The sequence below is a fragment of the Hibiscus syriacus genome, unplaced genomic scaffold (genome assembly GCF_006381635.1).
Source record: "Hibiscus syriacus cultivar Baekdansim isolate YM2019G1 unplaced genomic scaffold, ASM638163v2 tig00116964_pilon, whole genome shotgun sequence".
In the NCBI taxonomy this organism is placed as follows: Eukaryota; Viridiplantae; Streptophyta; class Magnoliopsida; order Malvales; family Malvaceae; genus Hibiscus; species Hibiscus syriacus.
Genome location: NW_024063489.1, coordinates 1,531,404 through 1,553,540, shown reverse-complemented (window position 1 = coordinate 1,553,540; position 22,137 = coordinate 1,531,404). Strand labels below are relative to the sequence as shown.

Below are 22,137 nucleotides of genomic sequence, written 5' to 3'. Positions count from 1 at the left end.
GCAGATGGTAAACCTATATATATTGCTTTGAGTTTAAGAAGATGCAAACGGAACTCCGACAGCCCTTACGAAAAGACCAAAAGGTTTCTTATTTATGACGTGGCGACGTTCAATTGGTTTATAAAGAGGATAAATAAGTAAACGCAAGCACAATCTATAAAATAACGGTAAACGAAAATCAAATCTCAGAGGAGAGAGAAAGAGGAGAAAAAAATGGGGTGTTTCTCTTGCTTCGATGGTGGAAACAAAGAACAGCGAAAGGAGGAAGAAAGATTGGCCTCTGCCGAAGCTCGTGCCAAAGCCGCTGAGGCTGCTCAGAAAAGGTATCTTAGTCCTCTCTTATCTTTAATTTCTCAATCCCTTTTTCAATTCGCCTTTCTTCTCTCATATCCGGTTGCTTCTATTATACTATTACAATACGAAAAATATGGGTTTCTTGCAGTTTTTTGGTTAATTCTCAAATTTTAGTTATTTTGTCCGTTCCATGTCAGATTGATCCGTTTTTTTTCGAAAATTGTTTAAGGTTATTGCGTTTTGATCAGAAAAAGAGGAATTCAATGCTGAAAATTAGGACTTGCTACTATGTTATGGAAGATTGAAACATTTGAAAATAAGTTCGATTTGATTTCCTTTTTGAAATTGTAACATGAGTTGCTAGCAGTGATGTAATTATATTTAGTTGTGAAAGACGAATTTTCCTCTGGTTTGATGTCAAATAGAGAAAAGCAGCAGAAGTTGTGCTTTATAACAGTTTATTTTTTGCATATTTTAAAAATTTGAAACCATTGATCAAAATTGCAGGCAAGAGCAGTTTGAACAGTCAGCTGCAGGAAGAGCTGCACGTGCACAGATGCAAGCGGCCGCAAAGCAGTCAGCAAACTCTAATAATGGCGAACCTGTTTTGAAGGTTTTTGTTACTAATATGCTAATTTAGCTTCAATGAAAATGGTTTCTCAAGTTTTATGAAAATAATATCTGCCTGATAAAGGGGGGGAGTTGGAGGGTAAGATTGGGAGTTTTTCTCCATCTTATCAAGGCACGTCTTTCCCATAATGATGCCCTTGTCCTTCAATCTCATGCCATGCTGCCTTTGGCTCTTGCACTCTGATAAATAATTTCCTTTCCTTTGGGGCTTCAGTTTACATGATATTTATAGTTCAGCAAAAAATATACAAATTTTACTCTTCTGTTGATTGGTGATTTTGTTTTGCAGTGGCAGATGGGTTGAAGTTGAAGTTTTGCTTTTTCTCTATTCAGCCTAAATTGCTCATGTATATATGGGTATATCTTTCTATATGTTTATTCAATTGACAATTTTGTTGAGAGATTTATCGTCAATTATTTTCTGTGCTTTTCTTAAATCAGGGTTTTTTTCTTTCTTATGCACATATCATGATTTCCACATTGGTAGGAATAGGATTATGCACAATACAATCAAGAATTTTAACACATCAGAACAAATTTTCTGTTCCGTGATCATTTCCATCATAAACTCATGTTTTCTGATGTTTCTAAGGTTTCTTCACTTGATTTTGCTCCTTCTAAACTTACTGTTTTCTGTTGTGCAGAAATAAAATTTAACGCTACCATAGTTTCCAAGTTGTGAGTTCCTCTTGTCAAATAAGTGATACAGTAAAAATGCACCGACTGTCCATTCTTTGTTCTCAATTTTCAGTTGTAATGTATGATAAATCCAAGAAGAAGTTGAAACTGTAATCTTAAGTTTTTGCTTTGTTCTGTTCCATATCAACCTCTACGTATCCAGCTTCTTGATTTCCTTTACAGATTCCATTCCCTTCCCTATAATTTTCTGCCCGTCGATTTTTATGTCTATTTTTATGGTTTGTGGCCTGGAATAGCTTCTATGAAATAAAAAGAACTTCTTAGTGGAGGGAAACCTGAGTTAATAAGAATTTTGGTGTTAATCGAAAAAACTGAAGAGAAAAACTAAGATGTTGCTATACATTTTGATAGAAACTAGTCAAAATCCCATCATGGCTAACTAATCAAATCCCACCATCATGTGAAGGCTTCAACAGGAGCTGATAGCTTCAACCATTTTGGCCATCAATCCAAGGTTCATCCATGCATCATGATTTGTAGGATCTAATCGAAGAGCATTCATTAGAAAACTTCTCGCAACCGGAAGTGATTGACCATCAAATTGCCCGAGTAAGGCCGCTGTTGAAACAATGCTGGGTACGTAATCTAGTTCTATTGACAGTGAGACTGAGAATGATACCAGGGCCTCTTTATAAAGTGATTGGGCTTCAAATAACAAACCTGCAAAACGAACACCATTGAAATTAAAAAGGAACCGCAAAAACAAACATGCAGAGATAGATGGGTTTGTACCTGTTGTATGCCAACTTTTGGGTGAATAAAGTTCAATTGACTTGGCTTTGTCTAAACAAATTTCTGCATCGGCCACGAACCAAATTTGGTATAAATAGTAGCTAGATCTTGCCAGGCAGCCATTTCCATATTTCTTTCAGCTGCAATCTGCAGAACACGTCAGAACAAAGGTGAAAAACGCTTTGCTTTTTTCACCCTTGTGTAGGTTTTTCGTTTACTCTTATTGAAAGAGAAAAGATCACTGAACGAGAGTGTCGAACTAGCAAGTATTTTAGGTTAATTACAAGTGTAAACACTAATTTTTTTCGTTTTATTATTATTATTAAAATTATTATTATTATTATTAATATTATTATTAAATTAAATACAAATCCCGGAGCCCAATAATCAGGCCCGTTTACAACAGAACCGGCCCAATAGAAGACCCAAACCCTCTAGGGTTTGTATCATCACTGCTAGGGTTTCTAAACCCTAGCTCCCAGCCGCCTTATCCAATAGCTCCCAGCAACCGCCTCTGTCGACGCCTCCCAAGCCAGATGGTCCAACCAGCTGCTGCCGACGCTACCACTACCACGACGCCTCGCCGAAGACTCCAGAAACAGTCCCACGTTGAAGCTATATGGTGAGTCATCGTATAGCCTTGGTGACTCACCGAAGCTTCCACTCTTTAACCAGTCCGAGAGGAGCGACATGGTGCCTATAAAAGCCATCGTTCCCTGTAAAATAAAAAAAGGGAGGAGAGAAGAACAGAGAAGGCAAGAACGGAGAACCAAAAATAAACAACGACATCGACAGCCACTAAAACCACACAGCAGCAAGCACAACCACAGCAACACCAACGACAGAAAACAACGAAAAACAACCAAGAGAAGAGGGAAGTGACTTACCAAGCTTCGTCGGAAGCCAAATCGACGTCGAACCACCGTTGGTTCGAAGGTAAAAATTGTAGATCTAGCGATTTCGGTGAATTTTTAGAAGAAAATAAGTTTGGATTTGTGTTTAGGTTGGAATAGGCTTCAATTTGGGGAAGTTTTGTAATTTTCTGCCACCAGGTATGGTGGCCGGCGACGGCGAAAGACGGCGACGGCGGTGGTCGGTCGGTCGTCAACATCTCTCCGGCGAGGGAAGCAAGAGAGAAGCGAGAGAGATTTATATCTCTCTCGTCTAGAGAGAGAAGAAGAAAATCAACAAATGAGAAAATGGCTATGAGAGTTGGCCATTTGGGGTTTTCCCAAACGACGTCGTTTTGGGGAGGGATATGTGTGTAATTTCACCAATGGTCAAATCCTGTCAGCGGTCCTTCAGATTTTATAAACTTCCATTTTAGTCACTGGAATTACATTTCTGCATATTTAATTTAGTCTTTGAATTTTATTTATTTATAATTTAGTCCTTGACCTAATTATATACATTTTAGGTTAAATACCATATTTAGTCCCTCATAATTTTATTTATTTTTAATCACCTATTAATAATTAGGGTTAATTACACTATTAGTAATTATATTTTATAATAATTCGAATTATGTCCTTTAATTTTGATATTTTACTTTTTATTCACCAATATTTTGTTTCTTTTCATTTTTTGACCCTGATTTTTTTTATATTTTGCAGTTTAATATTATTACTTTTAATTTCTTTTATTTTAATCATTATTTATTTGCAATATTATTTTATTATTACTTCTATATTTTAATTATTGCTTTAATTATTATTTTATTATTATTACCTTAGTCTTATATATATATATATATATATATTTGTTTAAATAATAATATTTATTTATTTTTAATATCAAAGAAAAGACAGTCTTAAAGCAACTAGATGTCCTATTCTGGTATTTTAAATAAATAAATATCTTACTTATAAAAATCAGAAAATACATATTGTTTTATTTAAATTATTTTCTTAGAAAAATAATCATATTTTAATATTTATATATTTTTTAATATTAAGAAATGGGTTGTCTTAAAGAACCTAGAATTCATTTTCTGATAAATAAATATCTTATTTTTATAAATTATATATACTAATTTATTTTAATGTTTTATTAATATTTATTTATTTATTAAATATTAAGAAATTGGATGTCTTAAAGCACCTAGAAGTCTTTTTTTGATATTTCTAATTAAATAAATATTTTATTTATAAAAATAAATATATATATTAATATATTTTCTTAAAATTATATTAATAAATTTGAAATAACAGGATTATGAATTAAATATATTTTTAAATTTTTAAATTTCCAATAATAGAGATAATTTATAATTAATGAGTATCAATTTTGGGCATTGTGGGTGCTAATCCTTCCCTAAATGTAATCGACCACGAATCTCTTTTATTATTAAAAAGAACGAATCTTTGGTTAAAATGCAGACCAGTTTATCTTTTAATTGATGTTTTCTTAAAAACTTTTTTAAAAGATAATTTTTAGGTATTCGACCTACCTGACCCAAAAGGCCGATGGCGACTCCCAAAACATTTTAAAACCATTTATTCACATAACTTTTCCTACCAAGTAAAAATTCGTGCCCAGGCGAAAACCGGTTACGACAGCTTGGGACTCAGCTGGGGACCAGGTCAAGCTTTAAAATCAATTATAAATTGTCTCTATCAATTAGAAATTAAAAATTCATATTTATTTAATTTATAATTCTTTTCTTTCAAATTTTTTTACTTATGATTTTCATAATATTTTATATATTTTTCTTTATTATTGTTTTTATTTTCTTTTCATATATTAAATTTCATTTTGTTTATTTGTTTGTCAGTATCAGAGGTTTGAATATTTCTCCTCATACACAACACTTGCATTGCATAACATAAGCTTTATAATCAAGCTTGTCCTTTTAAGTGGGAGTGAAAGCGACCTCTTCGTGAGAATTTATTCTCCGTGTCAGACCTAGCAAGTAACTTTCGGGGTTCATATGCTCTATGTCTTCGTCAAAATTTATTCTTCGTGTCAGACATAGAGAAATGTCTCCCCTCGAATTGAACTCGATCCGTTTAAGTCTGTAGTGGACTAGGATTGAGGGTTAGCAGCCCAAAGGGGCACTAACAAGGACAATTAGGGTACCTTTACTCCTAGAACTGAAACCTTGCATATAATAAACCCTAGAAATTCTCCTGATCTAAGATTATACTGAACCTCTGTCCATAGGTGCACACAAAGGAGAAATAATCTCTAGCTTTTAATTTATTTTATTTTCTTTTTCCTGAATAAATGCATGCAAACTAGTAAACATGCAGTTAGGTTAATTTTTCCAAACAAAGCATGGACCTAGAAAACATGAGGTTAGGATTTATACCTAGGATCTTTTCTTGGTACTAACCAATTTATTTTTCCTTTCTCATTTTTATACATTTTATTCTACTCTAACTTGTTTGTATTGATTTCTTTTGTCTGCATTGCATGATCATGGCGTAAACAAAAGGTGTTGACTTGAAAGATGTTCATCAAATTGGAAAGACTTCATAAATGGACAAAAAGTTTTATGATCAAACAAAATATGACGCAACCATGGAATGGCATCCTGAGGGAATTCTGATGATGGAGGAGAGCTATGCACCCAAAGATCCTATGCCCATTGAAGAGCAAAAAGAGATACGAGAAATAAGAGAGAAGATGTCCAAGATTATGGATAGAATATCTGTTTTAGCCAAAGGAAAAGAGATTCCTGAACAGAAAGAGAGAGAGTTCAATGAAGATAAATATGTAATCTCAGGGACTTCTGATCCTAACCAATTTGAGAAATTACAGACAGTCATCATTTATATTCACAAATTGCCTGGAGATACCAAAGAAATGGTGACAACTGTAAAAGCTCACAGAGATGAGAAGAAATCATATAATTTGAAATCGTCAAAGTTTAGTCTACTCCCAACGTCTAAACTCAGGTTCAATCCAAGATAAAAAGCGGTTCTCATTTTGATGTTATCCCTATATCATATAAAGAGTTATATGAGAAGTTACTTGAAGCGCAAGAAGTGGCTCCGTACTACATAAAACCATTCCAACCTCCTTATTAGAATTGGTATGACATCAACGTTTATTGTGAATATTATGCCGGAGCTCAAGGACATACCATTGAGAATTATTTTGCCTTCAAACGTCAAGTCCAAAGTCTTTTGGATTAGAGAATCATACAGTTTAAGATAAATGATCAACTTAGTTTGGTAACTGAAAGTCCTGCTTGTAACAACCCGGAAAAAAAATAATTTAAATCGGTGTAATTTGGTGAAATTTGGGGATTAAATTAAAAGTTTTCAAAACTTGTAGGCAATATTAGAAGTGAAGGAAATTTAGGGACCAATATCTGAATTACTCCTTTTAGTGTCGGCAGGAAATTTGATATATACGTATGTATGGTTTTCTGTTTTCAAAACAGAAAACAATTGTGAAATTCCTCCTCCCGCACTCTACTTCAAAGCCTGATTCCAACGCCGTCTGACCTCCGACCGTCAAATTGAAACCACCATCGTGTTCATCTTCGACCCGTGAACAAAACCCAGTAAATCAATTATAGCGAAACGCTGCCAAATGACGTGAATTTCGAGTCAAAGTCTCGACGTTTTTTTAGCACTACCGCCGAGAAAATCTTAAATTCATCTCCGATCGTTGATCGGTTTTTGACACCTCCCGCACCATCATGTTCCTTGTGTCGTTTTGAGTCTGCCGGTGTCAACCTTGGTCTCCGTCGACGGCGGCGCGTGAGGAGGTGGAGCAGTCAAAGATTCGGCCGAGTTGAAATCGAACTCTCCGCCGTTCAAAAATTTGAACCGATCTTTGTAAGTATCTCGAAATCGCTCAAAATAATTTTTAGAAATTTTTCCGTAATTTTTAGACCCCCGAAGGAGGCCTCACGTGCCACACGCGCCGCCGTATGGAGAGTGAGTGGCTGAAAACCTGTCTGACCGGTCTAAACCGGTCTGACCCGACCCGACCGACCCGACCCGACCGTTGACCGTTGACTTCATTTGACCAAAACTTAAAATGGCTTTGACCGACCATTAAACGACCGTTAATCTTTTCCGAGTATACTTATTCTGATAGTTTTCGACGTCCCGAATCCGTTTCCGAAGTTCGTTTCGTCAAATTCGAACCCGAAGGCCTCCAAATCGACGGTCAAAGTGGTTGACTTTGACTTTGACCAAGAATTTAAATTTTCGAAAAGACATACTTTATGTTTTTCGACGCCTGATTTCGATTCCGCAATCCGTTTATCCAAATTCAAACCCGTAATCCTCTAAATTGATAGTCAAACCCTAAAAATGCTTATATACTTAAGAATTTTAGCTTTGAGCAATTAAGTAAGATTTGGGGCTGATAAATTATTATTGCTTGAAGGTAAAAAAGATTCTCCGGATCGTTCGACAGCTCGACCCAGCTCTTCTAGATCAGTCAAATCACGTGTGCCAGTATTCACCCGTAAGACCCGTAAATTTTATGATTTTAGAGATTTATTTATGTTACCCATAAGTAATATAGGATTATTATAAAATAGGTTCGAAAACTGTAGCAGAGCGTGGTGAAACCAGCAATCAGTAGATCTATATTTGAACCTATTATCGAGGTGTGTTCCCTAATTATTACTGAATTATTTTATTGGTTTTAATATGAGGTACACCGAGTTCTTTGGTTACTGTTTTATTGATGCACCAATTTAATGTGATGATTTATGGAATTTGTGACACGGTGCAATTGAACTTTTGGATTGAATTACAATAGTATAGCTCTGATCAAGCTAATAAACAGAATGGGCCTAATGTGACTCTTGGGGCCCCAAGATACATTAGGTTGGCTTCCCGTGCTGTGTGCTTAGGGTAAGCTATATGGACTTGGACTTACGGGCCTAAGGATACAAGCTCTAAAGCTTATCCTTAGGTTGGTTTTCTTTTTGATGTGTGCTTAAAGTAAGCTATATGGAAAATAGTTTTGGGAACTACTGATGGTGTACAAGAAAAGGGTTTAAACTATGATTTTCAAAAGTTAAACTCTTTTATGAATTTATGAGATTTACTGGACTATGATTTGTTTAATGTACCTATTGTGATTTTAAGGTAATATTGGGACACACTGAGCCTAGCTCACTTTTCGAAAATGTTTTTCCCCTTTCAGATACTTTTGGTTGATATCTCGGTTCGAGCACTTGGAGGATCAACATATCTCTTGAAGTATATCTGATTGTAATGTTTTATCTTGCTAGTTGACTTTATTTTGGTGACATGGACCTTATTTTAAAGTATCGTATTTTAGGATGATAACACTTTTACTATTACTGTTCGGTTTATTGTGATTTTGATTTTGAAGACCTGTTTTAAATTAATTTATTACTTATTGGTATTATATTTACAAGTTGGGTTTTGATAGTATAATATCATGTCATTTATAATGTGATTTTACAATGATTGAATAACGGTTTCAGAAAATGTCTTTAAGAATCATGTATGTGATCCACTAGACTTAGTCGAAATGCATAGGCCGGGTCTAGGGGGTTACATTTATTGGTATCAGAGCTTTTGGTTTTTAACCCTCGGACCGTGTATGAGTCCATATTGAAAGTACGGTTTTGAAATATTTTACAAAACAAGTTACAAAGGCCATGTCACAAAATTATTAATATTTTTAAATTGTGTTCAAGACTCCAAGTGCTTATCTAACCCTAAGTTTTATCTTCTGTAGTAAACTTGTAATCCATCAAAATGAGTGCTAGACGTGGTCGTCGAACTAGCCGTGGACGAGGTCGAGTGGCTAGATTTGCAGATCCGATTGATGAGATACGGGTAGATCCCCCACCTCTAATAGGTGATCCTGCTCCTACGACCCCAACGAATCTGCCTCTTGCCGCTGGTATTGGCATGACTACACCAATCATAGGAGCGACCGATATTGAGTCAGAGTCTACCGGAGTTGCTTTGGATGAGAATTTTGGTAGACAATTTCTGCAGTTGATACAGGGAGCAGTCAGAGCTACTGGTGTTGTATCAGAGGTTCCTATTTCGCAGACTTTGATTGCCAATGGAGTTAGAACTTTTGGGGGACAGATTGGTGGAGCTCCTACTGAAGCTGAGGATTGGCTCCAGGATACAGAGAGACGCATGGATCAGTTGGGTTTAGACTCAACTAAGAGATATCATGGTGTTGTGGCGATGTTAGATGGCAATGCCTACACTTGGTGGGAGTCAGTGACCAGTAGTGTTCCTACCGATCGTTTGACCTGGAATTTCTTTAAGGATCGCTTTCGGAGTCGTTTTCTAGGAGAGCGCTACTGACGCCAGACAGAATAGTGATTATCCTGCAAGCGCTCCAACAGATGATTCACAAGAGAAAATTCGCCCAAATAAATCCAGAGAAAAAAAAAGTCTCTAGGTTTTAATAAAATATTATCAAATCAAAAACCCCAAAATCAGTCCACAAGCTGGACTGTTATAGCCAAAAATCGTCTTTATTCGAATTTTGCCAAAAATAGCAAAATCCTGAAAATCACTCTAAATTGAAATTCGAAATAAAATAAGCAATCTCCAAAAAATTCGGCCTAAATCGGATTTAAATTGACTTCCTAATTGACAATCGAAATATTACCATAAATAGTAAAAAATATCTAATTCTAGTGATTCGGAGGGGAAAATGGTAGAATTTGAGGTTGAAAAAAAGGCCGCATGGAGCGTAGCTCAATGTGGAGAGCGTGCATGTCAAAAAGAGATTTCTGGATTGGGGTCTTATGCGTGATTCTGACACCTGTAGCCAAAGTTATGGCCAAAAGACTGAAACATACTCAAAACGACCCCAATGAGGAACATGTCACAATCAATTCCTGCCTTTGCGCTGATCTGCCAATTCATGGTATCTCAGCGCCATCAAGGTGCAATCTGACAGCTCAGCATCATCTGTCTTGGATCCCTCTGCATCAGTCACCCTGGGTTGGAAAGAACTCGTCCTCGAGTTAAGAGTAGTGTCATCAGAATCCACAAAACAATGACTGAGGTGCTTCACATTAAAGACATCAGAAGTCTTCAAGTGGCTGGGATGGCGCAACCTGTAAGCATTATCATTGATCTTCTATACGACCTCACAAGGTCCAATCTTCCGATCCTTAAGCTTATTATACTCACCAACAGGAAAACGATCGCGAGTTAATACAGCCCAAACAAAATCACCAACATCAAAAAGTACCTGACGACGATGATTGTCGACCCAAGTCTTGTACTTGGTATTGCTCTCATGAATGGTTTGTTTCACCTGCTCATGGATACCCCGAAGATACTTTGCCATCTCATCTACTTTAGGACTGAAATGACCTATACGTGGAATAGGGGCTAAGTCCAACACCCCGGATGGGTTCTGACTATAGACAATCTCAAATGGACTTAAACCTGTGGTTCTATTTTTTGATCTGTTGTACGCAAATTCTGCCTGAGGTAATGCCAAATCCCACTGCTTCGGCTTTGTTCCTGCCAAACACCTCAAGAGGTTTCCCAAACTTTGGTTCACCACCTCGGTCTGGCCATCCGTCTGGGGGTGGTAGGCGCTACTGAAATTCAACTGCGTTCCCAGTTTCCCCCACAGGCTCTTCCAGAAATGACTGATGAACTTAGTATCACGATTGAAGTGATGGATCGAGGAACACCATGTAAACGCACAATCTCCTTGAAATAGAGATGGGTAATCCGGTCAGCATCCATAGTCTTTCTGCAAGCTACAAAATGAGCCATCTTGGAAAACATGTCAACCACAACAAAGATAGAATCCGAGGCCCTTTGGGTGCGGGGTAAGCCTAGTACAAAATCCATGCTGACATCGAACCAAGGAGCTTCAGGAACAGGTAAGGGAGTGTACAAGCCCGCATTGGTGAGAACTCCCTTAGATCGCTGGCACACATAACAACGGTCTATATAATGGGCCACATCACTAGTCAACTTGGGCCAATAAAAGTCAGAAGAGATAAGGGCCAAGGTCTTATCTCGGCCAAAGTGTCACTCATTATGGAGTTCACTTATAATTTGCTGCCTCAATGAACAATCTGGAATGCACAACTGTAATCCACGAAACAGATACCCATTATGCAAAACAAAATCATGACGGTGACCCTCAGTTACCTCCTGAAATATCATTCCAAAGGAAGGATCAGCTGCATACATATCTGTGAACGTCTCAAAGCCTACAACTTTAGTACTCATGGTGGTGAGAAGTAAGGTACGACGGCTCAGGGCAACTGCGACGCGGTTCAAACTCCCTGTTGGTGCCTCAGCGTAAAAGTGAATTCTTTCAAGTATGCCACCCACTTGGCATGACGTCTACTCAGCTTGTGTTGTCCATTGATGTACTTCAAGGCCTCATGATCGGTAAACAGAATAAACTCCTTCTGTACTAGGTAGTGACGCCAATGCTTCAGGGACTGAACTATGGCATATAACTCCAGATCATAAGTGGAATAATTTTTCTTTGATCCCGATAGTTTTTCACTGAAAAAAGAAACCGGACGACCTGCCTGACTCAGAACACCACCAATGCCAACGCCAGATGCATCACAATTTACCTCGAACACTTTGTTAAAATCTGGAAGTGCCAAAACTGGAGCCTCGGTCATCTTCTGCTTGACCAGTTGAAAACTGGCCTCTGCCTCCTCAGACCACTGGAAATCACGCCCCTTGAGGCACTTTGTGATAGGGGCAATCAGAGTACTGAAATTTCTAATGAATCGGCGGTAAAAAGACTTCAAGCCATGAAAACTTCGGATGTCATGTAAGGTCTTTGGTCTGGGCCACTCTAAGACTGCATCTACCTTTGACTGATCTATATGAACACCATCAGTAGACACAACAAAACCAAGAAAAGTCACAGAAGTAGTGAAGAAAGAACACTTCTTTTGATTGACAAACAAGCACTCCGTTTTCAGCATCTCAAAAACAGCACGGAGGTGATCGAAGTGTGAAGTCCATGTCGGACTATAAATGAGGATATCATCAAGTAAACTACAACAAATTTCCCCATAAAAGGCCACAAGACCTGATACATAAATCTCATGAACGTACTGGGCGCATTGGATAACCCGAAAGGCATGACCATCCACTCATACAACCCTTGTGGCGTTTTAAACGCCGTCTTCCACTCATCTCCAGCTCTTATTCTGATTTGGTGGTAACCACTCTTAAGGTCAATTTTTTAGAAGACCTTAGAACCAAATAGTTGATCCAACATATCATCTAGATGGGGAATTGGAAACCGGTACTTAACTGTAATTCTGTTGATCGCTCGGCTGTCAACACACATACGCCAAGAACCATCTTTCTTTGGCACTAGCAGAGCAGGGACTGTACATGGGCTTATACTCTCTCGGATATAGCCCCTCTCCAACAACTCTTCCACCTGTCGCTGCAACTCTTCAGCCTCTTTGGGACTGAGGTGATATGCTGGTCGATTTGACAAACTTGACCCAGGAACAAGGTCAATTTGATGCCGAATATCCCTCATAGGTGGTAGCCCAGGAGGAAGATCCTCTGGCATCAAGTTAGAGAATTCTGCTAGCAGCTGCTGTACTTCTACTGGTAAATCTGCATCCACATCTACTGCATTGTTCTCGCAAGGTAGTAAGGAATAGACCACGTCGCCATGCTCAATCTCATCTAAAAACCTAGACATAGAAAGCAGAGTAGTATTATGGGTTACTGGGGTAGGAGTGAGTCCTTCCCGCCGGGGTGCCAACACAATCTTTTTTCCCTTGATGCTAAGGGAATATGTATTCTTCCGTCCATCATGAATGACACTGCGATCATACTGCCAGGGTCGACCCAACAATATATGACACGCATCCATAGACACAACATCACACCAGGCATTATCAAAATATTTTCTACCAATTGAAAAAGACACGAGGCATCGCCTATCAACTGTTACCTCACTGCCTTTATTTAGCCATGACAGCTTGTATGGCTTAGGATGACGGTCCATCTTCAACTGCAATTTCTAGACAACCTCCTCGGACACTACATTCTCACAACTGCCGCTGTCAATGATCATTTTGCAGACTTTATCTGCAACTGTGCAGGTCGTGTGGAAAATATTGGTTCTCAACCAATCGTCCCCTGAATTACCCTTGGGAGTAAGTAGACTCTTGCGAACGACCAGAGTCTCATGACCATCTCCATACAGCACATCATCAGTCTCATCATCGTTATACACGAGTTCGCCAATCTCCTCAGTCTCGTCTTCCGCGTTTTCCTCAATCAACAAATTTTTGCCCTTTTGACTAGCAGGCTTCCTGCAATCAGTCGCCCTATGCCCTTGTTCACCATAACGAAAACATCTAATAGTAGGGTTAGAATTACCTTGCGGTGGCTGTTGAGCAGGACGGGAATCCTGAGGACGAACTGGTCGACTGTTGTGATCGTTCCTGATCACTGGTCTCCTGTTTTGTTGTTTTTCAACAGTAAGTGCACGCTGGTAAGCTTCTGAAACACTCCACAGTGAATGAAGGCTGAGGATATCTTGTAAGGGATGGCGTAAACCCCCCAAATACCGCGCCACCATTTGTTCCTCTGTCTCAGATAAATCGTTCCGGGCGACCAATTGGTAAAACTCCTCCGTGTAATCATCGACTGATCGTGCGCCCTGCCTCAACGTATGAAGTCGCTGAAACAAGGTTTGCGTGTAGCCGAAGGGAAGGAAGTGACCCTTCATCTTCTTCTTCATCTTCTCCCAATCAATGATCTTGGCCTTGCTCTGTCTTTCTCGTGAACGTCGCAACTGTTCCCACCACGCATATGCTCTGCCCTTGAGTTTGATGGCGATCAGTTTCACTTTCACATGATGAGGGACTTCCTTATATTCAAAAATACGCTCTACTTCATTAATCCAATCCATGAATCCCTCGGCCTGTAACATACCAGAAAACTCAGGGAGATCGACTGAAAACTGTGGTCTCCATGACGCTCTTCCCGACCACGGTGTTCCCGGAATAGAGCACGATTGTGATATGGGTTTTCGAAAGCGGAATTGGTATCGTGATCAGAGGCCTCACGATCCTCGAAATCCTGCGTCGCCAGGCGCTGGGTTAATTCTGTGACTTGCCTTTGTAAATCTGCAATCATCATATCCTGAACGTTGCGATCACGGCGTTGTGCTTCCTCATTCGGAACCTGCTCACGACGACCACGACCACGACCACCAGCCATTGAAACTGGTGAAATTTCCCAGGAATATGTTGAAGCTCTGAAACCAACTCACGCCAGACAGAATAGTGATTATCCTGCAAGCGCTCCAACAGATGATTCACAAGAGAAAATTCACCAAAAAAATCAGAGAAAAAAAAGTCTATAGGGTTTAATAAAATATTATCAAATCAAAAACCCCAAAATCAATCCACAAGCCAAACTATTATAGCCAAAAATCGTCTTTATTCGAATTTTTCTAAAAATAAAAAAATCCCGAAAATCACTTAAATTGAAATTCGAAATAAAATAAACAATCTCCAAAAAATCCAGCCTAAATCGGATTTAAATTGACTTTCTAATTGACAATTGAAATATTACCATAAATAGTAAAAAATATCTAATTCTAGTGATTCGGAGGGGAAAATGGTAGAATTTGAGGTTGAAAAAAGGCCGCATGGAGCGTCTAAATGTGGAGAGCATGTGCGTCGAAAGAGCTTTTCAGATTGGGGTCTTATGCGCGATTCTGACACCTGTAGCCAAAGTTATGGCCAAAAAACTGAAACATACTCAAAACGACCCCAATGAGGAACATGTCACAATCAATTCCCGCCTTTACGCTGATCTGCCAATTCATGGTATCTCAGCGCCATCAAGGTGCAATCTGACAGCTCAGCATCATCTGTTTCGGATCCCCCTGCATCAGCTACTTAGCTCAGAGACGTCAGCAGTTTCAAGACCTGGTTCAGGGAGACATGACTGTTTCTGAGTATGAGATCGAGTTCTTGAAGTTGTTGAAGTATGGATTCAGTATGGTACCTACTGAGAGAGATCGATGTTGTAAATTTTCCCTTGGACTCAGATACGAGCTGCGTAGGCAAGTTGTAACCCATCAGGATGAGATATTTGATGTGCTGGTGGGCAGAGCCAAAGATGCTGAAGAGGTGGAGGTTTTAGCTTCTGGTAGAGAGCGTGTTGAACAGGAACGATCTAAGAAATTTTCAGGCCCGATGGAGTCATCAGCACAGTCCGAAAAAAGGACTCGTACTTTAGTCCCTCAAAGAAGCAATACACGTTTCAGGCCTACAGCATCCTCACCGTTAGTTGGCAGTCGAGGCGGTTCCTCGTCGTATTATCATGGGTTCCTCTGTGAGTTTTGTGGTAAACAACACACAGGAGAGTGTCGTAAGAATATGGGTCTTTGCTATCAGTGTGGATCTAATGGTCATTTTTGGAGGGATTGCCCTCAGCTAGCTTCGTTTGAGCAGACCGCTACTCAGACTCCTGTGCGTTCTCAGACTACAGTACAGACTCCAATTAGAGATCGTAGCCAAGTAAAGGCTCGTGGTTCAGCGTCCAGGACTGACAGTAGAGCCCGACCTCAGCAAAATAGAGGGCCAACAGTTTCTGAGGCTAGACATCAGCTTTGGTTTATGCCACTAGACGTCGGGATGACAGAGATGAGCATGAGGTTATTGCAGGTACATTTACTATTTATTCTATCCCATACTTTGCATTACTGGACAATGGCTCCACTCACTCCTATGTATCGAGCTCGGTATCTCGAAACCTTCATATTCGATCGATAACACTGAAAATACTGTTACAGTTACGAGTCCAGTAGGACAAGCAGTATTAGTGAATAAAGTATTTCGGCGTTGTCCTCTCGAGGTTCAGGGAGAAATTTTTCTCGATGATCTTATGGAACTTCCTTTAGAGGAGTTCGATCTAATTCTTGGGATGGATTGGTTGAATAAACACAAGGTAAATCTGGATTACGAATACAAGCGTGCTACTATAAAGACTTCAGATGGTTTGACTGTTGTGTTAATTGGTGAACGGTATGGCTATCTCTCCAATATAGTTTCAGCGATGAAAATTGATCGTATGATCCGGAAGAGGTATGAGACTTTCATTGCTTGTATTTTGAACACTAAAGGTTTATTGTCCACGATCGAAGAGATCTGTACAGTTAGCGAGTTTCCTGATGTCTTTCCAGAGGAGTTGTATGGTTTACCTCTGATAGAGAGGTAGAGTTCGAGATAGAGACTTATCCGGGATCTGCACCTATTTCTATGGCACCTTATCGCATGGCTCCAAATGAACTTAAGGAGGTGAAGGTCCAATTGCAAGAATTATTCGATCGAGGATTTATTCGGCATAGTACTTCACCATGGGGAGCTCCAGTTCTGTTCGTGAAAAAAAAGGATGTGTCGCTAAGATTATGTATTGACTATCGGAAGTTGAACCAGATGACGGTCAAGAATAAATATCCACTACCTAGGATTGATGACTTATTTGATCAGTTGCAAGGAGCTACTGTATTCTCTAAGATTGATCTTCGTTCGAGGTATTATCAATTGAAAGTTAAAGGATCTGATGTTGCAAAGACGGCCATTCGCACTAGATATGGTCATTATCAATTCTTAGTGATGCCTTTTGGTTTGATGAATGCTCGTGCAGCTTTCATGGATTTGATGAATCGGGTGTTTCGACCATATTTGGATCAATTTGTGGTGGTCTTTATTGATGATATTCTGATCTATTCTCGTACTGAGGTAGAGCATGACGAGCATTTGAAGATCGTTCTGCGGACTTTGAGAGAGCATCGTCTATATGCCAAACTAAGCAACTGTGAATTTTGGCTTCAAGAAGTGTCGTTTCTGGGGCATATTATTTCTGCGCGAGGTATTCAGGTTGATCCAAGCAAGATCGAGGCTATTGTGAATTGGAAACGACCCAAGAATATCTCTGAAATTCGTAGTTTCTTGGGCTTGGCTGGTTATTATCGACGTTTTGTTCAGGGCTTTTCGATCATTGCTTCTCCTTTGACAAATTTGTTAAGGAAGAATGTGTCGTTTGACTGGGGTGAGGCACAACAAGAGAGCTTTGAGAAATTAAAGGCGGTATTGACTCAAGCACCAGTATTGATTCAACCAGAGTCCGGAAGGATTTTACAGTGTATAGTGATGCGTCACACTCAAGACTCGGCTGTGTTCTAATGCAAGAAAGTAAGGTGGTGGCTTATGCATCCCGTCAGTGTGACCGCATGAGTGTAATTATCCTACTCATGATTTGGAGTTAGCAGCAGTGATTTTTGCCTTGAAGATTTGGAGACACTATCTTTATGGAGAGAAGTGTTATATTTTCACGGATCGTAAGAGTTTAAAGTATCTTCTGACCCAGAAGGAGCTTAATTTAAGACAGCAACGCTGGCTAGAGCTTCTAAAGGATTATGATTGCGTGATTGATTATCACCCTGGTAAAGCTAATATTGTAGCGGATGCTTTGAGTCGAAAGGCGGTAACAGAGTTGAGAACTTTAATGGCCAGGATGAATTTATATGACGATGGCACTCTGTTAGCAAAATTACAAGTTAAGCCGACCTTGGTTGATGAGATCAAAGCTAAGCAGCCCCTTGATAGCTCCTTGCTTTCCATCTTTGAGCAAGTAGAGCAAGGGACAAGCTCAGATTACACCCTTGATCAGGATGAAGTTTTATGCTTCAAAGGTCGGTATTGTGTGCCAGATGATGCTGAGTTGAGGCAGACTATCCTTACGGAGGCTCATAGTAGTCCATGTGCTATGAACCCCGGTGGAGATAAGATGTATCGGAATTTGAGAGAGAGGTATCATTGGGTCGGCATGAAGAAGACATCTCGAATTTTGTGGCGAGGTGTTTGACTTGTCAGCAAGTTAAGGCGGAACATCAACATCCATCAGGTTTGTTACAACCTATCAAGATTCCTGAATGGAAATGGGAGCGTATTACTATGGATTTTGTTATTGGTTTACCTATGACTCCTTCGAAAAAGGACTCAATTTGGGTAATTGTTGACAGACTTACAAAGTCAGCTCACTTCATTCCTGTACGGGTAAATTATATGTTGGACAAGTTGGCGAGGTTGTATATTTCAGAGATTGTTAGATTGCATGGTATTCCATTATCTATAATTCAGATCGAGATCCGAGATTTACTTCGAGATTTTGGAAGGCGCTACATACGGCTTTGGGTACGAGATTGGATTATAGTACATCCTTCCACCCACAAACTGATGGTCAATCTGAGAGAGTAATTCAGATTCTGGAGGATATGTTACGGGGTTGTGTAATTGATTTTCATGGTAGCTGGGAGAACTTTTTTCCTTTGGCTGAATTCGCTTATAATAACAGTTACCAGACCAGCATTCGTATGGCACCCTATGAAGCACTCTATGGGCGTAGGTGTCGCACCCCGATTTGTTGGACTGAGTTGCGTGATAGGAAGACTTTGGGACCTGAGTTAGTACGGGAGACAGAGGACACAGTCAGATTGATCCGTGACCGTTTGAAAGAGGCATTTGATAGGCAGAAATCTTATACAGATCAAAGGAGGAATGATATACAGTTTGACGTTCAAGATCAGGTTTTTCTCAAGGTATCTCCATGGAAGAAAGTATTGAGATTTGGACGCAAGGGTAAATTGAGTCCGCGATTTATTGGGCCGTATCGTATTCTGAAGAAAGTTGGACCTGTTGCTTATCAGCTTGAGTTGCCTTCCCATCTTAGTCGTATTCATGATGTTTTTCATGTGTCTATGTTGAGGCGATACCGTCCAGATCCAGGTCACATAATTCAAGTTAAAGAGGTAGAGCTGAGACCTGATTTATCCTATGAGGAAGAGCCCATTCAGATCTTAGAAAGAGATGAGCGAGTTCTTCGGAATAGGCGTATCCCAATGGTCAAAGTTCAATGGAGTAATCGAGGCCCCTCAGAAGCTACTTGGGAGATATTGGAGTCAATGGAGGCTCAGTTTCCTCAGTTATTCTCATAAGGTAAATTTCGAGGATGAAATTTCTTGTAGAGGGGAAGAATTGTAACAACCCGAAAAAAAAACAATTTAAATCGGTGTAATTTGGTGAAATTTGGGGATTAAATTAAAAGTTTTCAAAACTTGTAGGCAATATTAGAAGTGAAGGAAATTTAGGGACCAAGCTCTGAATTACTCCTTTTAGTGTCGGCAGGAAATTTGATATATACGTATGTATGGTTTTCTGTTTTCAAAACAGAAAACAATTATGAAATTCCTCTCCCGCACTCTACTTCAAAGCCTGATTCCAACGCCGTCCGACCTCCGACCGTCAAATTAAAACCACCATCGTATTCATCTTCGACCCGTGAACAAAACCCAGTAAATTAATTATAGCAAAACGCTGCCAAACGACGTGAATTTCGAGTAAAAGTCTCGACATTTTTTTTAGCACTACGGTCGAGAAAATCTTAAATTCATCTCCGAATCGTTGATCGGTTTTCGACACCTCTCGCACCAACGTGTTCTTTGTGCCGTTTTGAGTCCGCCAGTGTCAACCTTGGTCTCCGTCGACGGCGGCGCGTGAGGAGGTGGAGCAGTCAAAGATTCGGCCGAGTTGAAATCGAACTCTCCGCCGTTCAAAAATTTGAACTGATCTTTGTAAGTATCTCGAAATCTCTCAAAATAATTTTTAGAAATTTTTCCGTAATTTTTAGATCCCCGGAGGAGGCCTCACGCGCCACACGTGCCGCCGCAGGGAGAGTGAGTGGCTGAAAACCAATTTGACCAGTTTTGAACCGGTTTTGACCGGTTTTGAACCGATTTTGACCGGTCTGACCCGACCCGGCTCGACCGTTGACTTCCTTTGACCAAAACTTAAAATGACTTTGACCGACCATTAAACGACCGTTAATCTTTTCCAAGTATACCTATTCTGATAGTTTTCGACGTCCGAATCCGTTTTCGAAGTCCGTTTTGTCAAATTCGAACCCGAAGGCCTCCAAATCGACGGTTAAAGTGGTTGACTTTGACTTTAACCAAGAATTTAAATTTTCAAAAAGACATACTTTATGTTTTTCGACGTCTTGATTCCGATTCTGCAATCCGTTTGGCCAAATTCAAACTCGAAATCCTCCAAATTGATAGTCAAACCCTAAAAATGCTTATATACATAAGAATTTTAGGTTTGAGCAATTAAGTAATATTTGGGGCTGATAAATTATTATTGTTTGAAGGTACAAGAGATTCTCCGGATCGTTCGATAGCTCGACCCAGCTCTTCTAGATCAATTAAACCACGTATGCCAGTATTCACCCGTAAGACCCGTAAATTTTATGATTTTAGAGATTTATTTATGTTACCCATAAGTAATATAGGGTTATTATAAAATAGGTTCGAAAACTATAGCAGAGCGTGGTGAAACCAGCAATCAGTAGATCTACTATTTGAACCTATTATCGAGGTGTGTTTCCTAATTATTACTGAACTATTTTATTGGTTTTTATTGAGTTAATCGATCGACGGAATTAGCCAATAGGGGTGAATTGGCAATTAAAAATTCAGTGGAAGCTTTTGCAGAAAATTGAAAAGATTTGCACAGCGATTTAGAGTGGTTCGACTTTCTCAATCAAAGTCTACGTCCACTACCTTAGCTATCCACACTAAGGATTTTCCAACAAATTCACTAATTTGTTCTTTCTTTTGAGGCCAAAGAGATAACCTTACAACACCCTCAAGAATATACCCCAATTCTTGAGAACACTCTTTTCCCAAAGAGAAGATTACAAATTTGCAAACTTACAAGGAAAACCTCACAAGGTAAGATGTTTGCACAATTCTAGAACAAGAAAAGAACACTCAAAGATAATTACAAATGAGCACAAATGGTGTTCTTGAAAGCAAAATGAATATTGAAAGGAAAATTGGCTTGATTTGCACAAACTTGATGTTTGATGATTTCTCTCTTGTTTCTCTATGATTTCTTATTGATCAAGGGCTTCAGAACTTGTTTAAATACACCTTGAATCACTTCTGAATGTTGGGGATGATTAGTGAAGATCATATAGCCGTTTTAGTGTGAAAACAATTAATAAAACAGTTTGGAGCGTGGGGGGGAATCGGTTCCCCCTCATAGGGAATCGGTTCCCTAAGTGTAAAATTCAAATATTTCGATCGTTGAACAGGGGGAAATCGGTACCCCCTATGGGGGAATCGGTTCCCTCCGAGCATTCTGGAAATCTCGGAGCCAAACCATTCAGGGGGGAATCGGTACCCCTTGGGGGGGAATCGGTTCCCTTTGAGCAATCTGGAATTTTTGGCTTTGAAATGGTTCGAAATACTTTGAAAGATTATTTTGAAATTGTTTTAAGATTAAAACTTAATTTTACACTTAAGTAAGGATTAAAAATGATTTTTGAAATATTTTGAGTAATGTTTTGATATTCGAATAATTATATCGAATATACTTAGAAAATTATTTTGGAAAATCTTAAAATTCATTTAACTTAATTTGTTATATCGAAATATCAAAATGTTTTCAACAATCTCCCCCTTTTTGATATAACAAAACATTTTAGTAATTTTAAGATTTTGAAATCAAGTTTTGAAATTACTCCCCCTTACTTTAACACTTCTCCCATTTATCATTTTAAAAACACACTTCTCCCCCTTTTTGTTAAATCAAAAAGATTCAAATAAACGTGAAAAATATGTAGCCAATTGATTAGGTATATGTATGCATAAGCTGCTAAGATCACAATCAAGAGTACCGTTAGCCATTAGTTCCATAATCAATATTCATAAACAATGTGATATGGTAAAATTGGTCATATTGCTAATAATGAT

At 39.0% G+C, this 22,137-nt stretch overlaps 1 protein-coding gene across 3 annotated transcripts; it reads left to right on the top strand.

Moving 5' to 3' along the window:
• The first annotated feature begins 169 nt into the window (after positions 1 to 169).
• Positions 170 to 15,442, top strand: LOC120190966. 3 transcript variants are annotated; one of them, XM_039193972.1, is made up of 5 exons: positions 170 to 323; positions 802 to 907; positions 1,214 to 1,235; positions 4,781 to 4,791; positions 15,432 to 15,442. In XM_039193972.1, the coding sequence occupies exons 1-3, from the start codon at positions 214 to 216 to the stop codon at positions 1,226 to 1,228; spliced, it is 231 nt and encodes a 76-aa protein (XP_039049903.1). In that variant the 5' UTR covers positions 170 to 213; the 3' UTR covers positions 1,229 to 1,235; positions 4,781 to 4,791; positions 15,432 to 15,442. The 3 variants fall into 3 exon arrangements, 2 of the variants coding, with proteins under 2 accessions (XP_039049903.1, XP_039049902.1); XR_005522654.1 differs by lacking the exons at positions 4,781 to 4,791; positions 15,432 to 15,442 and adding an exon at positions 1,569 to 1,780 and having other exon boundaries at positions 1,214 to 1,281; XM_039193971.1 differs by lacking the exons at positions 4,781 to 4,791; positions 15,432 to 15,442 and adding an exon at positions 1,569 to 1,780 and having other exon boundaries at positions 1,214 to 1,271.
• The last annotated feature ends 6,695 nt before the right edge of the window (positions 15,443 to 22,137 follow it).